Genomic DNA, 25,134 nt, shown 5'->3' with positions numbered 1-25,134 from the left:
ATACATACACAGACACACACACGCACACACACACACTCACACACACACACGCACACACCCATCTAATTGATTTCTTTCCCAAATTGACTGCTCTAGAATAAGACACACCAGTGTTTCAGGAGTTTAGGACACAGAATAGGACACATGCTTATTCGATAACTGTTTTATTTTCTATTTGGGTTTATGTATATGCTTGATTTTTTAAGATTAACTGTTTATTCCAAGACTTTGATGCCAGTGTTTCCTGCCGTTGCCATGCAAAGATTTGATTTCAGAAACAGTATCAGCTATTACACTATTTCTTGTTATGATTTTAAATCTGTATTTAACCTCAGAATGATCTTTAAAATTAAATTATTATATTATTAATTACACTACTTATTACATTTTAAATAGGGTAACTTGTGATCTGTAACGTATTATATTACATTTCCAAAGTAACCTTCCCAACACTGTCTGCAATAAACTCCAATTTATAAAGTATGGTATTTATCAGTGTACAGAACAACGGAGAAATGTAAATAAACTAGACAAAAAATGGCGTAGAAACAGTTTGACTCAAAAATGGTAAATTGCACATGTAAAACATTGAATTAAATGTGAAATTTGAAAGTATAAAAATAGTGTTTTCAGGGGAAAAAAAACTCAATCTATGTTTTATTTATATTTTTGGAAAATCATTTTTATAGTGAGGACAGATGTTGGCTGTCCTGTTGAAAAAGATACCAGCTAACTACCACGCTCAGCTACCACTTTAAACTGGATTTTCAAATAAACTCTGCAAGTTTGATTTTTACAAATATTTGGAGTAAATAATAATGCTTCAGATGTTTCATCCTGACACCAAAACGAGAGAAACTGAATGAATACACTCTTAAAAACAAAGGTGCTTCTTTGGCATTGATGGTTCCGTGAAGAACCTTTAACATCAATGGAACCTTTACATTGCCAACAACGTTCTTTATAATGGAAAAAAGGTTCTTCTGATTATTAAAATGTTCTTCACGTTGCAGTGATGCCATAGAAGAACCATTTTTGGTTCCCCAAAGAACCTCTCAGTGAACAGTTTCTTACAAAAAGAACCGTTTTTCATTAGTGTGAAGAAAATTTTTCCGCTATAAAGAGCCTTTAGTGGTTCCATGGATGTTTAAGCTTCTGCCAATAAAGAAGCTTTATTTTTAAGAGTGTAAAAATGGTTATTTTCAGAAACAGTTCACTTCCTCTATAGCATCACCGTGAAAACAGGAACCGTTCTTTGTTCGAAATCTTTCATTGTGTTTATATTTGGTGCCGTACAAACCCTGTTCTAATCGGGTTTGTTCTCTGCAGTGTTTCCTCATAGCATACGATCCGAGGGCCGCGGGTCCCTTAATCAGGTCAAGTGCGCGCTTCATTACACTCGCTGGTAGCTGCCATGTAAAGCACCAAACCTCATCTCAGAAGGCCTGACCCAGGAGAGCTCGCCGTAATGGCTTCTGCGCTGATGGCTGGTCTAATCATCGGCCCAGACCTGATTTTAGTCTACCAGTTATTTCATTCAGCGCCGGTGTTTGACAGGAGACCCCGGTGAAATCGGCTCTACCAGATGCTCAGATGTGCAGTTTTGGTGTGTATTTTACAGGTTATTTCAGCAGGTCTCAGATCAGTTATGGATATAATGAGGAAGATGCTTCAAAACCAAGACCAGACTGACCAAAAAAATTAAAATGAGTTAAATGGTTAAAGGTATGCGTGCAACAAAACAGGAAAATAAATCCAAAATATATTCAAATAAATAAATTTTTAAATGTGAAAATCCTATATATATACTACTTGCTCATACATACTGGCAACAGTGGTTTCATGAAGAAATGTAAACATCCATGTAGTCTTTCCATTGATCAAAATGTTCTTTAGATTGTAAAAATGTTCTTTGCAGTAAGAAAAAATGGTTCTTTTAAGAACTGATCACTGAAAGGTTCTTTGTGCAACGAAAAGTGTTTTTATAATGGCGTCACTGTGAAAACAACCTTTTGGAACCTAAATATATATATACAGTATATATGTGAGACCCTGGAGCACAAAAGCAGTGTTAAGTCGCTGGGGTATATTTGTAGCAATAGCCAACAATACATTGTATGGGTCAAAATTATACATTTTTCTTTTATGCAAAAAATCATTAGGATGTTAAGTAAAGATCATGTTCCATGAAGATATTTTGTAAATCACCTAACGTAAATATATCAAAACTTAATTTTTGATTAGTAATATGCATTGCTAAGAACTTCATTTGAACAACTTTAAAGATGATTTTCTCAATATTTAGATTTTTTTGCACCCTCAGATTCCAGATTTTCAAATAGTTGTATCTCAGCCAAATATTGTCCTATCCTAACAAACCATACATCAATGGAAAGCTTTTGATGGTGTATAAATTTCAATTTCAAAAAATTGACCATATATGTATATACAGTGGGTACGGAAAGTATTCAGACCCCCTTAAATTTTTCACTCTTTGTTATATTGCAGCCATTTGCTAAAATCATTTAAGTTAATTTTTTTTTGAAAAATTTAAGGGGGTCTGAATACTTTCCGTACCCACTGTATATATATATAGAGAGAGAGAGAATTCAATACAGGCAGCGGCTGAAGAAATCACTGCAAAGGTGTTGATGAATTCACATATGCCAGAAAATTGTGTTTTCTAAATAACTGATTTGCTCCTGGGGGTTCAGGTGTGATTTTGGGAATATAATTCACTGTGTTTCATCATCAAGACGAGTGTACTTCCATTGACTGGTTATTGTGTGCTCATAGAGTTAACACTCTGATGACTGTGATTGCGATTCATCCGAGCTTCAGCTCTGTCAGGACGTGTTACAGGGATTCTGAAGACTCAAAGAGAGCAGAGCTTCAGAGCCCAAAGCTCCGGTCACTGAGCTGGATTGAGAGAGACAGAAGGAGATGGCATCTTCAGATCTGCTTCACACCGACCGTCGGCATGTCTTCACTGCTCCTGCCAGCAGCTGATGGAGCAGAAATGAGGTGATGTGGTGTAATGTGGTTTTATAGCATGTCAGGAGGTCTAAATGAGACTGAGCGCATCAGAAAAATCACTACATTCCCGTCTAACAAAAATAGGTTGCTAATGTTACCCATTAAGTTCTGAGTGTTTCCAGAATTGTAACATTTTTTCTTGGTCCTGTGAATGTTACAGAAAATGGGATGTTTGTTAGAGAATGTTACATTTGAATGTTCTCTAACGCAAGAAGTACGTAATAACACTTAAAGACTAACATCTTTATAAATGTTTCAGAAAACATTAAATAATGTTCTTGCATTATTAAAGACCTGATAACCTTGAACAAGCATTCAGTTATTGTTACTGGAAGAACATTTGACCTACAAAAATATACTGGCATCTCAAGACATCTGTGCTTTAATCAAACTAAACTATACCAAGCTCGAGATTGATGCATGCAAGTACAGCATTGTATATACTATTATGTATAATAATAATAATGTATCGACACATTTCAATTCTCAATAGAACTCGGTCAGAAGAATAAAGTAAATATGTAATTTCTGCTTCGGCACAGCGCGTTCAATAGATTATACTGCTGTTTAACCACACACCGATTGTTCAGCTGATGAAACCGGTATCTTTCAGTACTGCATTAAAGAGTTTTGAAATGTGAAAATGACTTTTACACACTGAGTTTAATACTGTTTTACCTCTTGTAGATTATTGTGAACTGGCTACACTCGTGTTAAACACTCTGAAGGGTTTGTGAATGCAGGACACAGAGTATTTAAAGGACCCGAGCAGCAGTGTCCTGGAAATGTGCATGCGATGTGAATGAGTTCACTCTGCTTTTCTCTCTATCAAACGACACAAAAAAGAGTTTAGTTAATGGATAAATAGCAAAAGCGTTTTTACATCATTAATAGATTGATGTAAAACACACTCGAGGCACTTCTATAAATCTCTCTTTTTTTGCAGTGGGTTATTACCAGGCAATTTATTATAAATCTGTGTTGCAACAACAGGACGAGCATCAACTCCCATCTGAATATATACGTCTATATTAATGAATTATATACTCAGCAGCCCGCGACCTTAAAACTGAGAGGCGCTGGTGGCTGAATTCTTTATCGGACTCCTGTCACACGCAGCCGTTCATTTGTCTTTCAGCCATCAGCAGAATTAATTAACGAGAAATGCAAAGGGTCTAAGTGAATGTCAAACAGCAGTCCATGTTAATGAAAGACACGCCTAAACACTTTTTTTGCACGCGCTGAAAATATACAAATGAAGCGCGAGATAACGCTCTGCGTTAATAATCCGTGTTTTTGGCACAGAAAATGATATATTTGGGCAGTTAATGTATCGATCTCTTCTGCCCCTCGAGTGCACTTTATTTCACCGGTCATTTATCAATGAATAAAAACACCAATACGCTGTCATAAGAGCAGTGTTATTTGGAAGTGTGACAGCTATAAATGGTTTTAAGGTTCGACATGCATTAATGTTATTATCTAAATAATAATAATAATAATAATGATTTAACGAATTAAAATAGAATGTAGCGCGCTTCACTTGAATGATAATTGCACCAAAATAAAGCTTTAAAAATCGAACAAACAATCAATCTGCGCGTTGTTCTTGCTCGCATTCTTTAAGGGTGAAATGCATTTGTAGACAAGAATTCATTTTCAGACGATTATGTTTGTGTTTTGGTTCGTTATCACTCTCTGCAGAGACCTCTGGATGACGAATGGGCCTGCCACAATGTTGCCAGTCAAAACATTGACCCCTCCTCTGCTGTAAAATGCCCTACATTCAGATACAGAGCGCCTTTCCAAAACTTTCTCAAGCGTCTGGAAGGAAATGCTGGGAAACTAGTTCCGCGGTCTTATCTGTTGCGTCAAGCGCGCGACTTGAAGAAATAATACAATTATCAAATGCCTGATTGATAGAGTCGTTAAAAATCATGCAAACTCAAATATAACAGTCTGACAATAATGAATGATTCTAGCAGCTTTCCAACTACCAAAGAAAAGCGTTTCTTTTGTTTTTTTTTTGTCCAATGCGTAATTGCGCTTATCCAATCGAATGCATGATCCACAACTTTAAAAAAAAGGGCAAAAGTCATGCAAAATGAAAACTAAGCGCGAGACAGATGCTCAGCATCACTTCTGAGTCTGTCTGTCCAGAGGCACGTGCTGGAGTGGGAGGACGCTCGCGCTGACGGGGTTCGAGAGCAGCTCGCGGTCAATGCAGGGATGGTGTGAGTGTCCGAGAGTCACAGCCTGGACTCTTCTGACAGGGTAAGTGTGTTTCACTCGCGAGCGCTTTCACTCGCACAAACATGCGGCGCGAGCGCAGAAGTCCGGAACGCCTCGGCTTCTGTGTTGTAGTGTGTTTAGACGCGCGTCGCGGCCTGACTAGTTAAGCTAACCAGCGATTCTTTTCTGAAGAGCACATGAAAGTCCACCATCATCATCCATCATCTGTGCTGCTGTTACAGTCTGACATGCTGAAGCCGGGCGAGCCGAGCGGTTCTGCTTTCCTCAAAGTGGACCCGACCTACATCCAGCACTGGCAGCAGCTCTTCCCGCAGAATAGCGCACTGAAAGCCGCTTCTCTGCCGCCTCCGGTGCCGCTGGAGAACCTCCGCCTGCAGAGACCCAGCCTGATCTCGAGCTCCAGCTCCTCCACCGCGTCTCCCGCGGGTCAGATCGCGCTGTTCGGACAGACTCTGAGCTCCGACACCGGCGGCGGATCTTCTCAAGCCAAAGAACTTTGCTTGTCGTCCAACTTTAAGAATGATAAAGGATCGCGGCTGAAGCTGAGCTCCGAGGAGCTGGACTATTATCTCTACGGACAGCAGAGGATGGAGATCATCCCGCTCAACAACCACAACGGAGAGCTCAACAACCGTATGTAGCTTTATGCGCTTTCATAATCATAACACACACACACACTCTCTCTTAAAAATACAGATGAGGAAAAAAAGGCTCAGATAGGAACTTTTTATTCAACTGTTTTAAAAAATAAAATAAAACAATGAAACAGCATCTGAAGAACCTGTAATCAAACACCAATAAATATAAATTTGATATTTATATTTTATAAATAAATATATTTTATAAATAAATATATTTAAATGAATGCTGTATTTAAGTGAATAATTTAGTTTTGTGATAAAATAGCAACATCACTGCATAGCTGCTAGATAATCTTCTTAAAACAGCTTCTTGATAGTATTTTTGTAGTAGGTCAAAGATTGAGTCGTGCAGCTGATTATACTCAATTCTAGTGATCGAATTGAATTTATTCCCGTGTCGACTTTCAAGAGTTTTTTGTTTTTAAACCAGAAAACTGAGAAATTATCAACGAGCCGTATCGAATATCCTGAAATCATTTACTGAAATTAATACATTAAAATGAGTAGAAATGAAATAAATCGACATTTAATCTCGGCCTTATTTTAAAATGCATATTCAATGAATAGAACATTTTTAGCTGATTTGCATAGGCTATTTAAATTGGCTTAAAATCTGAGATGTCGTTAAAAATCAAATGCATTATAATTACATCGAGTGTCAATGTCAACAACTGAAATCATTTTTACTCCGAGTTCTTCTGAATGCAAGCTTTTGAATCTTTATTAATTGCGACGTAGATTTTGGCCCGTTATATTTCCTCTCGCCTTTTTTTTTTCTGGATAATTAAATAAGCGCTCATGCACAGAGGGAAATACTGTATGAATGTGAGATGTGATCAGCAGATCTTCATCGATAAATGCAGCAGCACACGAGGGATGAGCGGACAACACACAATTAATTGCTGTATAGTTTTGTAGTGAGTCCGGATCACTGATCGATCTGCTCCATCGGCACACATTCATCATCCCAACACGGGACATGTGTGTCTCCGGGGGACAGTGAGACTTCTTTATCTACATGCGCGATTCTGAGCTCATATTTCAGAGCAGTGCAGCTCGTTTATAAAGCGCTTTACAGACCAGCGCATGCACTTGAACACGCCGCTGATTTACTGCGAGTTTCAGATGCAAAACGCGATGAAAATATTCTGATGCACAGTACAAAATAAAAGAAACACGACTCGAGACTAAATAGCACCTACATCGAAACTAAGGGCAGTTTAGAAGATGATGCACATTGCGCTTTATTTCTTTCTGTAGGTCACTTTAATGAGCGAGCTGCACGTGTTCAAACGCGAAGCAGAAATCACATAGATCACTCATATCTATTTAAATGTTGAATACAATCTAGTTGTATATTTTTTTACTCTTTTCTTAGTCGTGCAAATTTTAAGTCAACCATTTAAGCACATTTTTTGTATAACTTCAAGTCAAATGCACAAAATATTTTTTTTGCATAATTTAGTCAAATGCACAAAAATCCTTTTTTTTTGCATCATTTAAAGTAAATAATTTAAAGTCAAATGCACATTTTTTTTTATAATTTCAAGTCAAATGCACAAAATATTTTTGCATAATTTAAAGTCAATCATTTAAAGTCAGCTGCACATTTTTTTGCATAATTTAAATTCGAATGCACAAAATATTTGTTTGGCATAATTTAAAGCCAAATGCACAAAAATCCTTTTTTGCATAATTTAAAGTAAATTGCACATTTTTTTCAAGTCAATAATTTGACTTGAAAACAAATATAAGCACACTTTTGAGTGATTAATCTTGTGAAATTATTGAACGCTGTTGTGCTCATAAACTGATGAATGCATTTGTTTTTACATTTAAAGCTTTAGGTTTAAAGTTGTTATTCAGCCTTTCCAGCACAGAAGCAGAAATGTCTTCATGCACCAGCTGACAAAAGCATAATTTAAAGTTTGTGTGTGACTCCGTGAAGGGGATCGCGTGGGCTGTTCGGGGTCCCATCTGTGTGCGGGTAAATAACCGGCCCTCTCGCTGTGCCGTCCCTCAGGCTGTGACATGTGTGCGGACAACCGTAACGGCGAGTGCCCCATGCACGGACCCCTGCACTCGCTGCGGAGGCTGGTGGGGACCAGCAGCTCCTCGGGGGCCGCTCCTCCTCCAGAGGTCCCGGACTGGCTGAGGGATCTGCCCCGTGAGGTGTGTCTGTGCACCAGCACCGTCCCGGGTCTGGGATACGGCATCTGTGCAGCCCAGCGCATCCCACAGGGCACCTGGATCGGGCCCTTCCAGGGAGTCCCGCTGCCGCTGGAGAAGGTGCAGTCGGGATCCGTGCGAAACACAAGACACTCATGGGAGGTGAGTGTGTGTGTATGAGCGTGTGTGTGTGTGTGTGAATGCGGACAACCTGATGTGTCGAACACAAAGAGGGGCGGGCGAGAAAAAGCCCAAACACACTAACTAAAGGTCAACAGCTTCACCTCTGATACCAGATGACAGACAGAGAGTGAGAGAGCGAGAGAGACAGAGAGAGTGAGAGAGAGAGAGAGAGAGACAGAGAGAGTGCAGATGGATCATCAGTTATCAGCTCTCTAAATATAGACATGGACAGATATGCATGGAAGATTATTTCTGTCATAGAATAAAAAATTAAAAGGGTAATTTTGACATTTTAGCTCACAATTCTGACTATTTTCTTGCAATTTAATGTGAGTTTATATCTCATAATTCTGACATTTTTCAGTATAAACTCAGAATTACAAAATGTGAACTCGCAATTCTGAGAAAAAAGTCAAAACTGAGATATAAGCTGATAATTGCAAGAATAAAAGTCAGAATCGTGAGCTAAGAAGTCACAGTTACCCTTTTTAAATGTTTTTATTCTATGACAGAATTAGACTTTAACAATGTTAGTGTACATGGAAGCTAATTTTTGTCATAGAATAAAAATTAAGAAGGGTAATTGTGATTTTTTTTAGCTCTTAATTCTGACTATTTTCTCACAGTTATGAGTTTATATCTCACAATTCTGACGTTTTTCTTTATAATCTTGCAATTCTGAGAAGAAAAATGTCAGAACTGAGATATAAACTAACAATTCAAGAACAAACGGCAGGACTGAGGGATACAAAAGTGACAACTACCTTTTGTATTGTTATTAAAAAAGGTGATTTTTAAAAAACAGAATTGTGAAAAAAACTCGCTATTACGAGAAAAAAAAAAGTCAGAATTGGGAGAAAAATATTGTAATGTAAACTAATAATGTAAACTCAGTAAAGTCAGAAATGTGAGATAAAAAGTCAAAATTACCTTTTTTCTATTTCTAATCTGTGACGGGGAAAAAAAAGCTAAATTGTGAAATGTAAACTCACAATTCAGAGAAAAAAGTCAAAATTGCAAAATGTAAACCCACCCAAGTTTCTAACGTGAGAATATGAGATATAAACTCGCAAGTCTGAGAAATAAAGTCATAATTGTGATTACCTTTTTAATATTTTTGTTGCGTGGCAGAAGCAAGCTTCCATAGATGTGCATAAAGCTTAACTTCTCACACTCTCAGAAAAAAAGGTACAAAAGCTGTCACTTTCAAAAGCTACTAATACGCTCCGTTTAGATTGACAGCTTTTGTACCTTTTTTTATGTGCTTTCATTTTTCCACATGAATTGGTCTGAGAGCTGATGTGAAAGGCTTGCTTTGAAAAGGACGGTGAGACAGAGAAGCGAACACTGTTCCTGGATCAGTGTGACGTCAGGTTCTACAGGAAAAATTCCTCTGGATTAAAGCGGACGGTGTGTGTGTGTGTGTCTGAGAGCAGAGAATGAAAGGCTGGAACGTGTAAAACACAAACATTTGAGCTGAGATGTGCTGCGAGTGCCGCTGAATGATTCTCTGGAGTGTGTCAGAAATCACTGCTAATGGCAAATGAATCAGCGGCTGGGTTTGGCAGAGCGTTATTGGTGCTCGGTAGCTCGACAGATTAATATTTCCCCTGTTAGATCATCTATTAGTTTAATATTAGCGAAACAGATTGCACGCCGCGCTCATTACGGCCGATCCAGCGTTTGATGAAGACTGTCTGTCTGACCTTTTATTGACGTGTTATTACGGCTCCTGCTGTCACAGCGCTGATGTGTGGAAGTCTTGTGGGTTAAACACCTGATAGCAGCCATTTGTTCAGTCAATTAGGAGCAAATAAAACTGATGGTTCATCTGCTGTTTCTTTAAATGACACATAAAACAGAGATAATGATAGTCTAGGTTTAAGTTCGTTAGAGAAGCACACACACATGGTTATGAGACATATGTGCTGCACATGTATGATATTTTTTATACACACACACACACACACACACACACACACTCACTCACTCACCCAAATCTTTTACTGTTGGCTTTCAAATGAATTGCAGCCTTTCCAACAAAACCCCTGCTGTATCTGAAACTGCAGTTACAATTTGGATGCAATTTAACACACACGGTGTATGGGTATTAATGAGTATGTTTTTAAAAATGAATACTGAAATATGAAATGTTTTTTTTAAATGAAATGACTCTCTAAATATAAAACTCTTAATGAGTCTTAATGAGTGAGTCATTGAATCATTCATTCAACCGATTCGTTCAAATGGCTCATTTATTCAGAAACAAATCAAGTGACTGTAAAGAGTCACTGAATGATTGACTCACTCAATTTGTTCAAACAGCCGATTCATTCAGAAACGAATCAAGTGACTGACTTTATAAAAGAGTCACTGAATGATTGACTCACTCGATTCGTTCAAACAGCTGATTCATTCAGAAACGAATCAAGTGTCTGACTTTATGAAAGAGTCACTGAATGATTGACTCACTCGATTCGTTCAAACAGCCGATTCAGTCACTCACTCGATTCGTTCAAACAGCCGATTCATTCAGTAATGAATCCCCACCGTGTGTTGATCAGAGACGGTCAACAGTTCTGCTGTGGCTTTGATTGGAACTTCATTTTTGAAATTGACCAAAACAGGCAATATTGAGTCTAAAACACTACTGAACTGTTGTATAAATAACTCAAATCACATTTGCAGTGGTGCAGATATTGGGGAGAAACAGCACTCTTGCTGGTGTGATATTGCTAAACTATATCATATGATATAAACATAAGGCTGATTTATTTTTTGCGCTCATATCTTGAATTTTAGGCTCATTCTAATAGACTCCTCGTGTTCATCAGCAGCTGCATCAGTGTGAGAGGAAAGATTATGAAGGTAGAATGACGTCAAAAAGATTTGCATACGCAGGGTAATATTTGTGGAAGTGTACATAAGACTGTAAGCGTAAATTAAATTTGCATGCGCAAGAGAAGCTTTGTAAAGGTGTAAATCGCGTTTCAAGCGCAAGAAAAAAATATTTGCAGCATTTTACTGTTACTCGTAAGTGTAATTCATGTATTGTGAAACTGCAGCTTCATGCTAACGCAAAATAAATATGATCTGCATGCTTCTGACTTGCATTTTTCCGCGCTTACACCTGAACACAAAAGAAGATATTTTGAAGAATGTTGGTAACAGTTGACGGTAGCCATTGACTTCCATAGTATTTTTTGTCTGTGAAGGTCTGTGGAAGTCATTGGGACTTTAAACCATTTTGAAACTAGAATGTCATAATTTATTTGCGTGTACTGTCCCTTTAAATACAGTCCACAGCAGTGTTGTTTTATTATCAATGAGATACTATTGTAGTTTTTATTAATAGTTTTACTATTAATGTTTTTTTATTATTAATAGTTTTATTATTAATTTTTATTTACCCTGCATATGCAAATCTTTTTGACGTCATTCTACCTTCATACAAGATAGGTCTGGACGAGGCGCCACATTACATGCATTTTAACATGTTATTTTTTCTGTAATTAATCGCACCAAATGAACGTGTTAAATGGACAGCCCTAATATGTATGTATGTATATGAGGGATAAATCAGATGAAGCTAAACACAGGTGAAGCGTGAGGCCTGCAGCACATTTAGCGCTGCTTGTTTATTCTGCCTGGTGTCTGGGGATTCGAGTCTGTCAGTTCCTTCGCTTCTTTCTTTGGCCCGTCAGAGCGCTGCAGAATTATTACGCCCGCTTTTCCCACCCTGAGTCTGGAATGCTTTTCTAAAGAATATTGTACACACGTCTCTCGTCGATATTGCCCATTATCAGCCATATTTACCAGCTATAAATCCAGCGAATAGTTCTGTTTGGTGGTGTTTGACCGTCGGCGTGTCCAACTCAAACATCTCTGCGCGAGTCTCGCCCAATAAATAGCGTGTCTTGTTAGAGGCGCTGTCATGATGCCGTGAGCGTGACGCGAGTAATGTGACATTTATAAACTAAACACTGTACCTGTGCTGTTTTACTGCGGTGAATTATACTGGAGCTCATGTAAAGTGTGTCAGCGTGTGTTTCTGGACGTCTCACAGGATACAGTGAGGAGATCTTGAGTTATTAATAGTTTTACTATTAATGTTTTTTTATTATTAATAGTTTTATTATTAATTTTTATTAATAGCTTTTTTTTTATTTTTATTTTTTTAAACGTGTGAGTATGAGAAAGATGCAGACAATTATTAGTATTATTATTATATTTTGTTTTATTTAAATTTTTGTTAAAGTTTTAGTTGTTTTTGTATTTTTTCTTAGCATTTAAAAAAAAAATTAGTATATGGTTATTATTTTATTTATTTATTTAAGTTTTAGTTATTTTACTACATCAAGTTAAATAAAAATGAGAATTTTTGTCTTTTTTATTATAATTTTTTTAAATTTCAGTTTGAGTTACTTTTAAGTTAAACTAAATGAAAATGAGAAATATTGCTTTGGAAAGTAGTTTAATTAAAATAAGTTAATTTAAAAAAAAAAATTGTATTTTATTATTTTATTTCAAGTAACAAAGAATGTTTCTGTAACACTTTACAATAAGTTTAACATTAGTTAACACAAACTAACAATGAAAAATACTTGTAAAACATTTATTAATCTTAGTTGTTGTTGATTCCAACATTTCCTAATACATTATTAAAATCTAAAGTTGTAGGGTTATTTAATGGACCTGAGCTGACATGAACTAATAATGAAGTTGTGTTTTTATTAGTTAGTTAATTAATGCATTAAATGTAGTTAACAAACGGAACCTTATTATAAAGTGCAACCGATATTTGTAATGGTTTTAGTTAATAATAATAACTTATTAGCTCGTGGTTCTGTTCATCACAGAGTTTCTGCTGAGCTCAGAAAGCCAGATTGTGAAAACACGTTGACTGATTCTGTACTGGTGCAGAAAATATTCTGAGCATGACTGAATGCTTTCATGAAACACAAATATTTCGAGTCGCTCCGGATGAAGGTGATCCAGTCGGCCGCTGATGGGAATAATATTTTCTGATGGTCGTCTGCTGAACGTGATGATGGGCCGCGGGCCAGGATTATTATTTTATTTCACAAAGCTCTGTAATTTGTCCCTGAAGTTATGCTTCATTTGTGTCTCTTGTTGTGAAAGAAAGCATCTCTAACTCGAGAGTTTCATCTGTGACTTTCCTCCATGAGTTCAGTTCTTCCGCTGAGCGTCTCGCTGTGTTTTCATTAGAGCTTTTTATGGTAGCTTTCTGTTATTTTAAGACTCGTTTAGTCTGCACGTCTGATTTTAAGCACTTATATTACACATATTGTACATGCAGCTCAGCCTGTTATGATATTATAATGATATGAACACTGTTATGATATTAGAAATGACCGTATTTAACAGACATGGAGATCCATTTCAGCTTTGTTCTGTAATCATTAAATGAAATAAACCCTTATGATGGTATTTAGTCAGAATAGTGAAATAAATAGACTGAAATACTAAACGCAAACTAATCTGTTTAATACTAATACAGTGTTTGTTCTGCTGTTTATACATTTGAAAAATTAATCAGCAGGTTTATTAACCATCATGTTAATAGTTTAGCATATAATTAGATCTATGCAAATTGTGAAAATATTTATACACTTCGTGTTTGATTTCATGTTTTTTGCATGATATACAATTTTGTCACGGTGTCACTCGATGTCTTTCATTTAAAATTTATTTTACATTTATTTGATCTCTTTAATCAAAAATATCTTTTATAGGAGCATCCTGGCCTAGATAGACAAATAGCAAAAGTTATTTTTTTCATTCATTAAACTTTATGTTTACATTGATTTATTAACCTTTATTTTAACAGGAAAGTCTTTCTAAAATCAAAAATCTCTTTTACAGGAGTGTCCTGGCCACGATATAGCAAAAATGATTTATTTAATTTATTTATTTGATAACATTTATATTTATTTATCAACCTTTATTTACTTTATTTAAGCATTTATGAGACCAAAAATCATTTTTTAAAGGAGTTTTCTAGCCAAAATTGGCAGCACAATAACAGAATAAATACATTTATTTATTTATTTACTTACCTTTATATTTATATTTATTTATTAGCCTTTATTTATTCAGGAAAGTCTTTAAAGATGAGCAGCAAAATAAAAGGACTAAATAAAACCACACACATGCATGAAGCAGCATTAACACACTTGCGGTGCGATGACCAGAGTTTCTGCTCGGCATGAATACAGAAGATGCCGAGAGAGTTTCTGGCACAAAGCCGATGGAGAGCGCCGTGTGTTTTAATGCGGCTGCAGCGATAACAAGCGCCACTATCACCTCCAGAGACGTGTTTGCATGCTCAGAGCGCTCTGCTCTGGACCTCTGCGTGTTCCTGTGATAAAGCGCCGAGTGTAATGGCTGTCGGCCCTGATTTACTCGCTTTAATGAGGGCAGGAGGTCACAGCCGCTCTATTTACAGCTGTCTCTCAGAGCCGTAAACGCCGTCTGGAGAGATTGAGCAGTAAGTAACGCAGTGACAGAAGCCCGTCAGCTCACATCGATTGCAGATCTCAGGCCGGACTCAAGAACACGCTGTAGAAATGCTCCGCTTCTCACTCATCAGCATCATCTCATGTATTATATTGTGATAATTTACAGGACTGGTTCCTCCAGCGGTTCACGTGTCATTACTGCATGATCAGCAGCGTTATTTTACTATCAATAACATACTATTGTAGCTTCTATGAATAGTTTGAATTAGGTTTTACATTTAGTCATTTAGCAGACACTTTTATCCAAATGAGGACAATAGATGCTATCAAAACTAATAAAAGAGCAACTATATAAGTGCAAATGACAAGTCTCGGTTAGCCTAACGTAGTACATGTATCAAGGTTTATATATATATTTATAACCAACGCGACTTACAATAGAGAAACATAAGCAGTTTGTCACAGAGCCAACAATATTTGTAGTATGTAATTTCAGGTTTATTAGAAAGCTAGATTAGGAAACGGGAGAAATGCAGAAGAAAAGAAACGTTTTTTTTGTGTGTGCGCGTGTGTGTGTGTGTGTGTGTCTGTGTGTGTGTGTCTCTGTGTGTGTGTGTGTCTCTGTGTGTGTGTGTGTGTGTGTGTGTGTCTGTGTGTGTGTCTCTGTGTGTGTGTGTGTGTGTGTGTGTGTCTGTGTGTGTGTCTCTGTGTGTGTGTGTGTGTGTGTGTGTGTCTGTGTGTGTGTCTCTGTGTGTGTGTGTGTGTGTGTGTGTGTCTGTGTGTGTGTCTCTGTGTGTGTGTGTGTGTGTGTGTGTGTCTGTGTGTGTGTCTCTGTGTGTGTGTGTGTGTGTGTGTGTGTCTGTGTGTGTGTCTCTGTGTGTGTGTGTGTGTGTGTGTGTGTCTGTGTGTGTGTCTCTGTGTGTGTGTGTGTGTGTGTGTGTGTCTGTGTGTGTGTCTCTGTGTGTGTGTGTGTGTGTGTGTGTGTCTGTGTGTGTGTCTCTGTGTGTGTGTGTGTGTGTGTGTGTGTGTGTGTGCGCGTGCGTGTGTGAGAGGATTTCTAAACGAGCTGCTCTAAACGAATCTCCCACGGGGAACTCTATGAAAAAACATTCTTCCAGTAGTGGAATAGAACATTTGAAGTTCTCTGGTCTTTAATAACATTCTCAAAACCTTAGCACAAAAACATTATTTATACATCATTTATCTGAAACATTTTAGTTGGATGTTTATCTAACAATTTTTAACTGTTCAGAGAACATTCAAATGTAACGTTCTCATAATGTTTGCAAAATGATCAAATGGATGCTCCCTTTTTAGTTTTTTTAAAAATGTAAAAAGTGGGCATTTTCAATGTTCAGAGGACATTCAGAAATAACATTTTTATACTTAACGGTAACGTTAGCGAAACATTCTGAGAACATATTTTTGTTAGCTGATGTCTAACGCACAGGGGCGGATTTAGTGAATTGGGGGCCCCAGGCAAAATATAGGAATGGGGTCCTATACATTTGCACACATTTTCCTTTCACTTTTTTGTTGTGATGCTTGCTGCTGCACAATGGTGCCCCGTGGTTGTGTCCAATTTTTCTACATTTTTCATGTACGTTATAATGGCTTTCTTTCATGTTGTAGACCACGAAATAGCAACTGATTTACAGCTGAGATACAGGATTTCACAAAAATAAAATAAATTGTAAAATGCTAAACCTGACAATTGAGCGTTTAAACCAGGGGTGAGCCAGAAGTATAAATCATTAAAACGGGGTTATGTGGGTGGATTTTCACATTGATCTGAACAAAAACTACAGACTGGATTATTGAAAATGAACATTCATTCTCTGCCAGTAGGAGGCGCTTTTGGAACGTCAGAAATGAGAAAATAGAATGAGAAAAGTGTGAAAAAATATAGCCTATATTGACGAGGAAAGCCCACTGATGAGTTACCAGCGTAAGCCTGTGTGCAAAGGCTGTCTAATTCTAAACTTTAAAATACATTTATTTTTAGTTGTTTTAACTACAAATTTAAATAAAACTGAAAAAATAATGAAAAGGCAATTATAAATGTACACACCTAAAATACATATATCAAGAGCATGCTCACAGATGAGAACAAAACAGCGTTGGATGAAGTGGTGGAAGAGTTTTTAGTTTTTTTAAAGTAACGGCCAGCGGCAGACAGTGAGCTGATCATAGCCTATAGCTTATGTTTGATCAATTTAGCCTTCTCAGATCATCAGGACTTGCCTAAAATAAAATCTATATATAAAACAGTTCAAGTATATCACAATGCTAGTTTAAATGTTTAACCTAGATAAACGTGTGCTGTTAGACGCATATCCAATCGTTTGTGTGGAGAGTTGAAGCTGAAGCGCGCTCTGCGGCACATGAGGCGCCAACGCGATCACTTGCATTTTTTTCTAACAGTGGAAACAACTTAAAATACGCAGTCATTCTTGCTCATAAAGGTAAGAGTAATACATCATTCTATTCTGTAAAGGGTCTACTTTTATTTGTGTGCACTCACAATATCAACAAAACATTGTGCTTTTATAAAATAAAGAAAACAAATGCTTTCTGCCGTCTCGGTCTTGAACAGGAGCGCTTCACAATGATGAACCTAAGCTCAGACATGATCAAAATATATAGAAAGTTTTAAATTACTACTTTAAAACAAAATAATTCAAATCGAAAATAGACTCTTAATAAAATAAACTCTTTCATTATGTAATCCTTGCATTTCTCTCTAAAGGCGGATATGGCGAGTCATTTTCATCACCATAATTGATGGAAGGCCCGATTATAATTTGCGATTTGTAAAATAGCCAACAAATTAATTGTTGTAGGCTAACCCGATTTCATGAAAGTGCGTATAGCACGATTTTCTGCTTCTATTTGGTGTAATATTTCTATGCAGAAATTGACTTGCATGCAAAATACTGATCAATTCATAATTAATGGCATGGCTGGTTCGTCCGCCCCTGCTAACGCATATATATTAAAATCAAATATAACCAGTAACCCTGAAGATGAAACAGAAACAAATAAATTATTAATTAAATGGCTTCAGTCATTAAAAACATCAGGCCCTCATAGACTCACTGAACTATCGACCACTGCAGGTTATTTGTCATTGTAAACAGATTTATCTGAATCTCTTTTGTTGGGCTATCTTTATATAACATGAGGAGGACTGAGAGTTCTGTCTGAGTTTGTGAATGTCTCTCTTCTAGATTTACGATCAGGAGGGAACCTTACAGCACTTTATTGACGGGAACGAGCCCAGTAAGTCGAGCTGGATGAGGTACATCCGCTGCGCCAGACACTGTGGAGAGCAGAACATGATGGTGGTGCAGTACAGGTAACAGCTTAACTAAACCAACCTACACCAGCACTCAGCACCTGACTAACCGCCCTGAAGAGATAAACATATAAACCAGGGGACACATCCTCATTTCTCCTCATAACTATAACCTATAGAGATACAGTAGTATAGCAAAACTCTACAAATACAGCTATTGTTCAAGGATTATAATATTTATAATTAGCAGTATATAAAGGAAATTGTTTATATAAAAATCAGCAAGTGCTGTCCACACACTAAAAAGATAACAGACCACAAAGGTCAACATTTTGTATTTAATTTGTCTTTTATGATTTTTTTGATTATTAAAATAAAAAAAAATAAATAAAAATAAATAAAAGGTACATTATGATAGACCTTTGTGGTCTGTTTATTTTAAATATATTTTTTAAATAGAAAAAACAATAAAATATATATTTAATATATAAATATATAAAGACCTTTGCAGTCTGTTTATATATATATATATAATTATTATTATTATTTAATCTTCTTTAAATCTAAAAAAATATATAATATATGATTTGTAATATAATAAGATCTATTTTGATAAGCCTTTGTGGTCTGTTTTTATTTATTTATTTTTTTAAATCTTTTAAAATCTAAAATATAATATTAATACAATTTTAAAATATATATTTTATTGATCTTTGTGGTCTTTTTTGTATTTTTTATTATTCTTTTTTATCTTTTTAAATCTACATTTTTTTTGATAACCTTTGCAGTCTGTTTTATTTATTTATTTATTTATTTTTTGTTAAATTTTTTCCAACTTCTTTTAAATCTAAAAAAATAATAAAATATATATTTTGATAAACCTTATTTATTATTATTATTAATTTTTTAATCTTTCTTAAATCTAAAAAAAAAAAGAAAATTTTTTATAGATCTTTGTGATCTTTTTGTATATTTTCTCTTCCAATTAATCTTTTAAATCTAAAAAAAATAATAAAATAGATATTTTGATAGACCTTTGTGGTGTGATTATCCATTTAGTGTGCAGACAAAACGTGCTGGTTTTTGTATGTAAAACCTCCCAAAACCTCCTCATAAAGTATAAACGATATAAAAAAATAAGTAAAAAATAATTCTAAAAATACTAAAAGTGTTCTGTTAGTGTTAGGTTATAGTTTATATAACTAGCTGTATATAAAAACAGTAGAAGTCTATGCAGTGTCCTTTTTTTAGTTAAATAAACATGTGCTAGTCTGTGTCTGATGTTCCACAGAGCTCAGGCTGAAGGGCTTTTAATATCGAGCTGATCTTCTTCATGTAAGTCCGTGTTCTAGGGCGAGTCTCACACGTGTGCGGCTCCAGATCATCTGTTATGATCTGCAATATCTTGATGGAATCCTCTTCAAAGCCGCCGGTGATGGATGGAGTCCGAGTCGCTTGTAGGCTTGTAAGAGCCGGTGTTGGTTTACTCGGTCTGAGCGTGCAGGACCACCCATCGCTCCCCAAACAGCCGACTCATTGAGTCCCACTGCATTTATTGCTGCGCTGCAGTGTTTATATTGAGCGAAGCCGAGCTGAGAGACGTGTTTTCTCTCTCTCTCTCTCTCTCTCTCGGTTATGAGATGCTGCTGATTTATGGACTCGGCTCTTGTTTTATTTTGATGTCGTGTTGGAAAGAATTAATAAAATGCACCGATCTCAGCACTTTCAGCAAGACCAAAGAGTCAAACGTTTGTGGTTTTTTTAGTGTGTGGACAACACTTGCTGATTGTTTAATTAGCTGTATATAATTCCTACATGAATGAAATCACGAAACATGTTCTTTTATGAAGGGTTAGTGAAATTATCGTTTGCAAACAGTGATGACGGTTTTTGTGGGCGGAGCCTGTCTGGTGGCAGAAAATGACAGTTTTAACGTAGCAGTCATGGAATAAAAGAATAAAAAATTTAATTTTGAGTTTATATTTCTAAATTCTGATTTTTCTCTTGCAATTCCGAGATTATATCTCATAATTCTGGTCAACTCGTCATTCTTTCTTTTTAGTTTATAATCCCACACTTCTGGCTTTTTTCCTCAGAATTGACAAACTCGCAGTTGTTGAGTTGAATCAAGTTATAAAGTCCGAACTAGGAGATATAAACTTTGTGAAATTGTGAAATAAAATAGTTAAATGTTATGTAAAATGTTATAGGTTTAAATAGTATTTCATGCATGTATTTCAGCTGTAGGGCTAATACAATATGTCCCCTATATGAATATTATATAGACCTATTGTTTAAATCAAATGTATGCTTTAAAGGTAGGGTAATCATAGCAGGTTTCATCCATAGTCTGTCCATTTAAACGTCTGCGTTTAGCTTCAAATGGCGTCTTTGACGACAGTATTACTGTATATAAAAATTATTTGCATTCAGATTCTTACATCCAAAGGCACAACAATACATTTTTCTCTTATTCCATGGATTTTACCCGTTTCCCTCCACTTGTTCCCAGTGTTTTTATGCCATCACAATGCGCGCGCAGCTGCAAGTGACGTAACTGTGACGTCTACTCCAAATTGGTCTATACAACAGTTCTTTCTGGTCCTCGAATCTGATTGGCCAAAAGGTCTTTCCACCCAAGAGAGATTCACCCAATAGCACACGGGAACCGTTTCACCGTTTGTATCACTCCGCTTGCATTTCTGAGTGTCATGGCGGACGCCCAAATCCACTATAATTGTAAAAATAATACAGTTTGTGTGTCACGAAATGCACTTTTAAGAGTTATTTAGGCGAGAATGTACTTGTTTAGACTTCAAATATGCAGTTTGTTAATAAAGATGACGACTATTTGAAAATTTGCTTCGATGTTTTGGGAGATGTGAGCTCCAGGGCGTCAGCGGACGTTCAGCGCTCATGAACCCGCCGAGAGCAGCCTCACCTCGGCCAGATCTTCTGGAAATCACCACTGGCTCGGATGAATCTATAGTGGTTAAACATGAGATATAATTTGTTTTGGGTAAATCTAACGGGCAGTCTTTGGTCTCATTAATCTATTATTTGTTCCAGAGCAAATAGTTTTGGCTGAGAGCAAAATCTCATCATGTATTTTATATGACTGTAATGCTGTATACAATGGCTGTTGTTGTTTGTTAAAAATTATTGTTCAATAAATATATAAATAATAGTAGTATTTAATAGTAGTATTTTGTATTGTGAAACGTGTGATGGTGATTTTAGTGACATTATTCCATCATTAGATGGCGACAAGAGACTGTTTTTCTGAGTGAGTCCGCAGTAAAAACTTTTATATTGAAAGAGACTGAAACAGGGTTATAAAGAATGAAGTTCTTTTTACTTTCAGCAACAGCTTGTAAGACGCAGTTAACAAACACACTGAGCAGTGCTGTCATCGGAAATCACCCTTAACAGATGAAAGATAGTACGACAAAGATATCGCTTTCCTCTGCGGACATTCAAACTAATGTTTTATTGTGAATATGAGCTTGAGCTGAAGAATGAATGCTGTATCAGATGCAGATAATCAAACTCGCTCACTCAATCTCTCTCTCATAATACTCTACATAATACATTTAGCTTTTAATGCAGTGATACAATAAGCTTTTAATGAAGCAACTCATCATTCCATCGTTACTAGTTCTAAAGTGACGTTTTTGAATTAGTAACGGATCTTGAGGTCAGCTTTTAAACTGTCAAACTGAGATCTGAATCTGTGGCGGAAGAAAGTAGTTCCGCACAAAAGAGGGTTTTTAAAGACACTGCGTTGTTGTTTCTTATGTTTCTAAACACTCGTGCCGTCGAACTGTTGTGTAAACGCAATATCACACTTGTAGCCGTGAGATATGGCTGTATATCAGCACAGATATGATTACCTACAGCCGAATCACAGCCGTGCCGATATACAGCCATATCGCACTGCTACGAGTGTGATATTGCTCATATATGTGTGTGCGTGTGTATATATAGATAGTGCCCCCCCCCCCCAATGTTCAAGACATGGCTACAGCCTTGTATATATATATAATCTATTATCGTAATGTTTTCTGAAGTCTTCAGGTGAAAATACATTGCATAGGACTGACAATGGGGAATCTACATGTGATTTGATATATTTTTTATAATTATTTAATATATTTTATAATTCATTTTATTATTTACTTTTTAAATGTACCTTTTTGTTTCATAAATAGTTATATTTAATGTCATTTAAACTGTTTTTTTTGTTTCATCAAGATGTCACTTGAAAATATTTATAATGGATTTACCTATTTTTTAGTCATTTTGTTTTACAGTTTATTCAATGTGATTTAAACTTTTTTTCCCCCAAGTGCATAAAGAACATGTCAAACATGTTGAAAATGAATAATTTTATATATTTGATAAAGGATTTACATATTTTATAGTCATTTTATTGAATTCAATTTTAAATGTACACTTTGTTTTATAAATAGTTTGATTAATAATGGGCGAGACTAAATTCAAGCATGACAATGAATGATTTGATATATATTATAATGGGTTTTACATATTTTACAGTCATTGTATAGTCAGATGTCCATTTTGTTTTCTAAGCATTGTGTTTGAATGTTTCAGGTCGTGTATCTTCTACCGGGCGTGTGCAGATATTCCTCGAGGAACGGAGCTCCTGGTTTGGTACAACGACAGTTACACGTCTTTCTTCGGGATCCCGCTGCAGTGCGTCGCACAAGACGAAAACTGTAAGAAAAACTCCTCTGCAAACGATTCAAATGCTTGTTATTTCCACTAGGGATGCACGATATATCGGCCACCATATCGGCCGATACCGTAATACTGTGTTTATTTTATGCATAGAAATCAGATTTATCTCATATAGAATGCGTTTGGTAAAGCTTATAGAGCGTTAATAGAGCGCTTCAGTTTGCCGGTGACCATTCAGCTCTTCAGCTACAGCGTAGCAGCTCAATCAGCAATGCTGCTATTTGAAACAGTGGTATTAATTTAAGATACATCTTTTTCAAAATCATTGATTTATATTATTAATAATAACCACCGTTTTCATCAACAATATGGTTTAATTAAAATAATTTCATTATTGTCGGTGCGGACGTTATTCCGTTTAATTTATTCATGGCACATGATTTTTGATTAATTTTTTTACACGTAAATAATGTTGTCCAGTGACTTGTTTGCATTATTTAAGCATTATTTTATTTATTTGTAAGGCTGCTTTATGTTTGATTTATGTTGAAGTGTTTAATGCCTTTTAATGGTGAGACTTTTTTGGTAATTAGGCTCTCAAAGATTATATAAAAATTTGGATTTAGATTTATCGGCCAACATATCGGTTATCGGCTTTCATGTATTGAGAATTATCGGTTATCGGTATCGGCCAAAATGTTCATATGGGTGCATCCCTGATTTCCACTACAGACACACTGATGCTTTATATAGCGCATCTGATTAGAGATAACAATTTTAAAAAAATGTTTTTATTTAATAAATAATATGTATTTTTGACAGAACACGGATGAGTAAAGTCAACTTTTAGCTTAAGGTGCACACCTAAATGGTCAAATCCGCGCAAAAATGTGCCAAAATGCGGCGCTTGGTGATTATTCACAGAATCCCTCATTGGTTAAGTGAACATACAGGGGAGAATGAAAACACGTCTGTAACAGTATATTGGATCTGTGCGGCTCTTACAGTGACAGCAGCCTAATATTCCTGCTGCCGACTGTGAGCTTAATATTAATCAAACAACAAAAGACAGAGAAAATCACTCACTGTTCTTGACTGAAGGACTTTTGTAGCTTTGATAAGAAACAAAGGAAGTTTAATTCTTGTAGTGAAGACTATGCTGTTTTATTTTACATTCGATTTAGTTTCTGTAGTAGCTGTTAGCTGAATACTTTAGACTTGCGTAAAAAACTTAAAGCACTGTTTGTTTCATTTGTATCTTTTTCTATTGTATTTATTATTTGCCTTTTTTGTTTTTATTGTATTACTGACTGTTGAGTTATTTTTCAACAATTTTTGAGGACTTTTTTTTTTTTAATTATATGAGTTACCCTAGTATTCTGCTGTGGTATTGAGAATTGTGAAATTTTACTGTGATGGTTCTTCACTGAAACTTCACTCAAACGCTCCCGTGTGTATCTGTGTCAGCGCTCGGTGAAGAGAGTCCAGTGTTTACAGCAGACAGGCTTTATGAGTTATGTTGTGTTTAGACAGCGCTCTTTCCTTCCAAATGCTGCTCTAAAGTGTGTTGTGTGATCTGAGAGCTGTGCTGATGAGAAATGCTGCGAGAGAGAAGCTCTTCGCTGATCAGAAAGCCGTTTTGACACTGTTTGCCATGTTTGAGTCTGAACAAATGAAGACATTTGTGTGTTTCTCCACGCTGGGTCTGATCTCAGGTCTGCGGCTGACGCTCAGCGTTGATCAGACGAGTTCTGGAGCTTCATGCTGCATTGAATGTGCCGGCGTTATTGAATCAGAGCGCTCTCACATGTCTCGTCTTACAGTCGGCTAATTCAGTGTTTATGCACACAGCGTGCTGCTTGATGAAGAATGTGGAATGCGGTTTGACGATGGAAGTGTTTCTGAACATAAAGCGTCTGAAGACGTCGGTTCCTCGTCCAAGATTTGACTCTATGGCTGATTCTCGAATGCTGTTTAGTTACATTTAATACATTTATTTTTTAAAGATATACGGTTATCATATACAGCTTTATGTCTATGTGACCAATTCAACATGAGCGTTTAAAAGCTTGATTTAAAAAAAACAAATTAATACTTTTATTCATCAAGGATGCATTAAATTGATCAAAAGTGATAGTAAAGACATTTATAATGTGACAAAAGATTTCTATTTCAAATAAATGCTGTTCTTTTTTACTTTCTGTTAATCTGTGAATCCTGAAAAATAAAATGTATCACAGTTTCCATAACAATATTAATGTTTTCAACATTGATAATAATCAGAAATGTTTCTCGAGCAGAATATTATACTGATTTCTGAAGATCATGTGACACTGAAGACTGGAGTAATGATGCTGAAAATACAGCTGCG

General features: G+C 36.1%; 1 protein-coding gene across 1 annotated transcript in view; it reads left to right on the top strand.

The window, feature by feature from the left end:
• Positions 1-1,468: 1,468 nt before the first annotated feature.
• The window catches only part of prdm6 (PR domain containing 6), a 37,512-nt gene continuing 13,846 nt past the window's right edge, over positions 1,469-25,134 (top strand). Inside the window, exons 1-7 of the mRNA XM_016507527.1 lie at positions 1,469-1,566; positions 2,797-3,024; positions 5,199-5,268; positions 5,511-5,922; positions 7,954-8,261; positions 17,995-18,122; positions 22,677-22,801. Of these exons, the coding sequence (XP_016363013.1) occupies positions 1,469-1,566; positions 2,797-3,024; positions 5,199-5,268; positions 5,511-5,922; positions 7,954-8,261; positions 17,995-18,122; positions 22,677-22,801 (1,369 nt within the window). The remainder of the gene's footprint in view (positions 1,567-2,796; positions 3,025-5,198; positions 5,269-5,510; positions 5,923-7,953; positions 8,262-17,994; positions 18,123-22,676; positions 22,802-25,134) is intronic.

Source organism: Sinocyclocheilus anshuiensis, unplaced genomic scaffold (assembly GCF_001515605.1).
Source record: "Sinocyclocheilus anshuiensis isolate Anshui unplaced genomic scaffold, SAMN03320099.WGS_v1.1 scaffold1614, whole genome shotgun sequence".
Taxonomy (NCBI): Eukaryota; Metazoa; Chordata; class Actinopteri; order Cypriniformes; family Cyprinidae; genus Sinocyclocheilus; species Sinocyclocheilus anshuiensis.
This window is presented reverse-complemented; position numbering and strand designations above follow the sequence as displayed.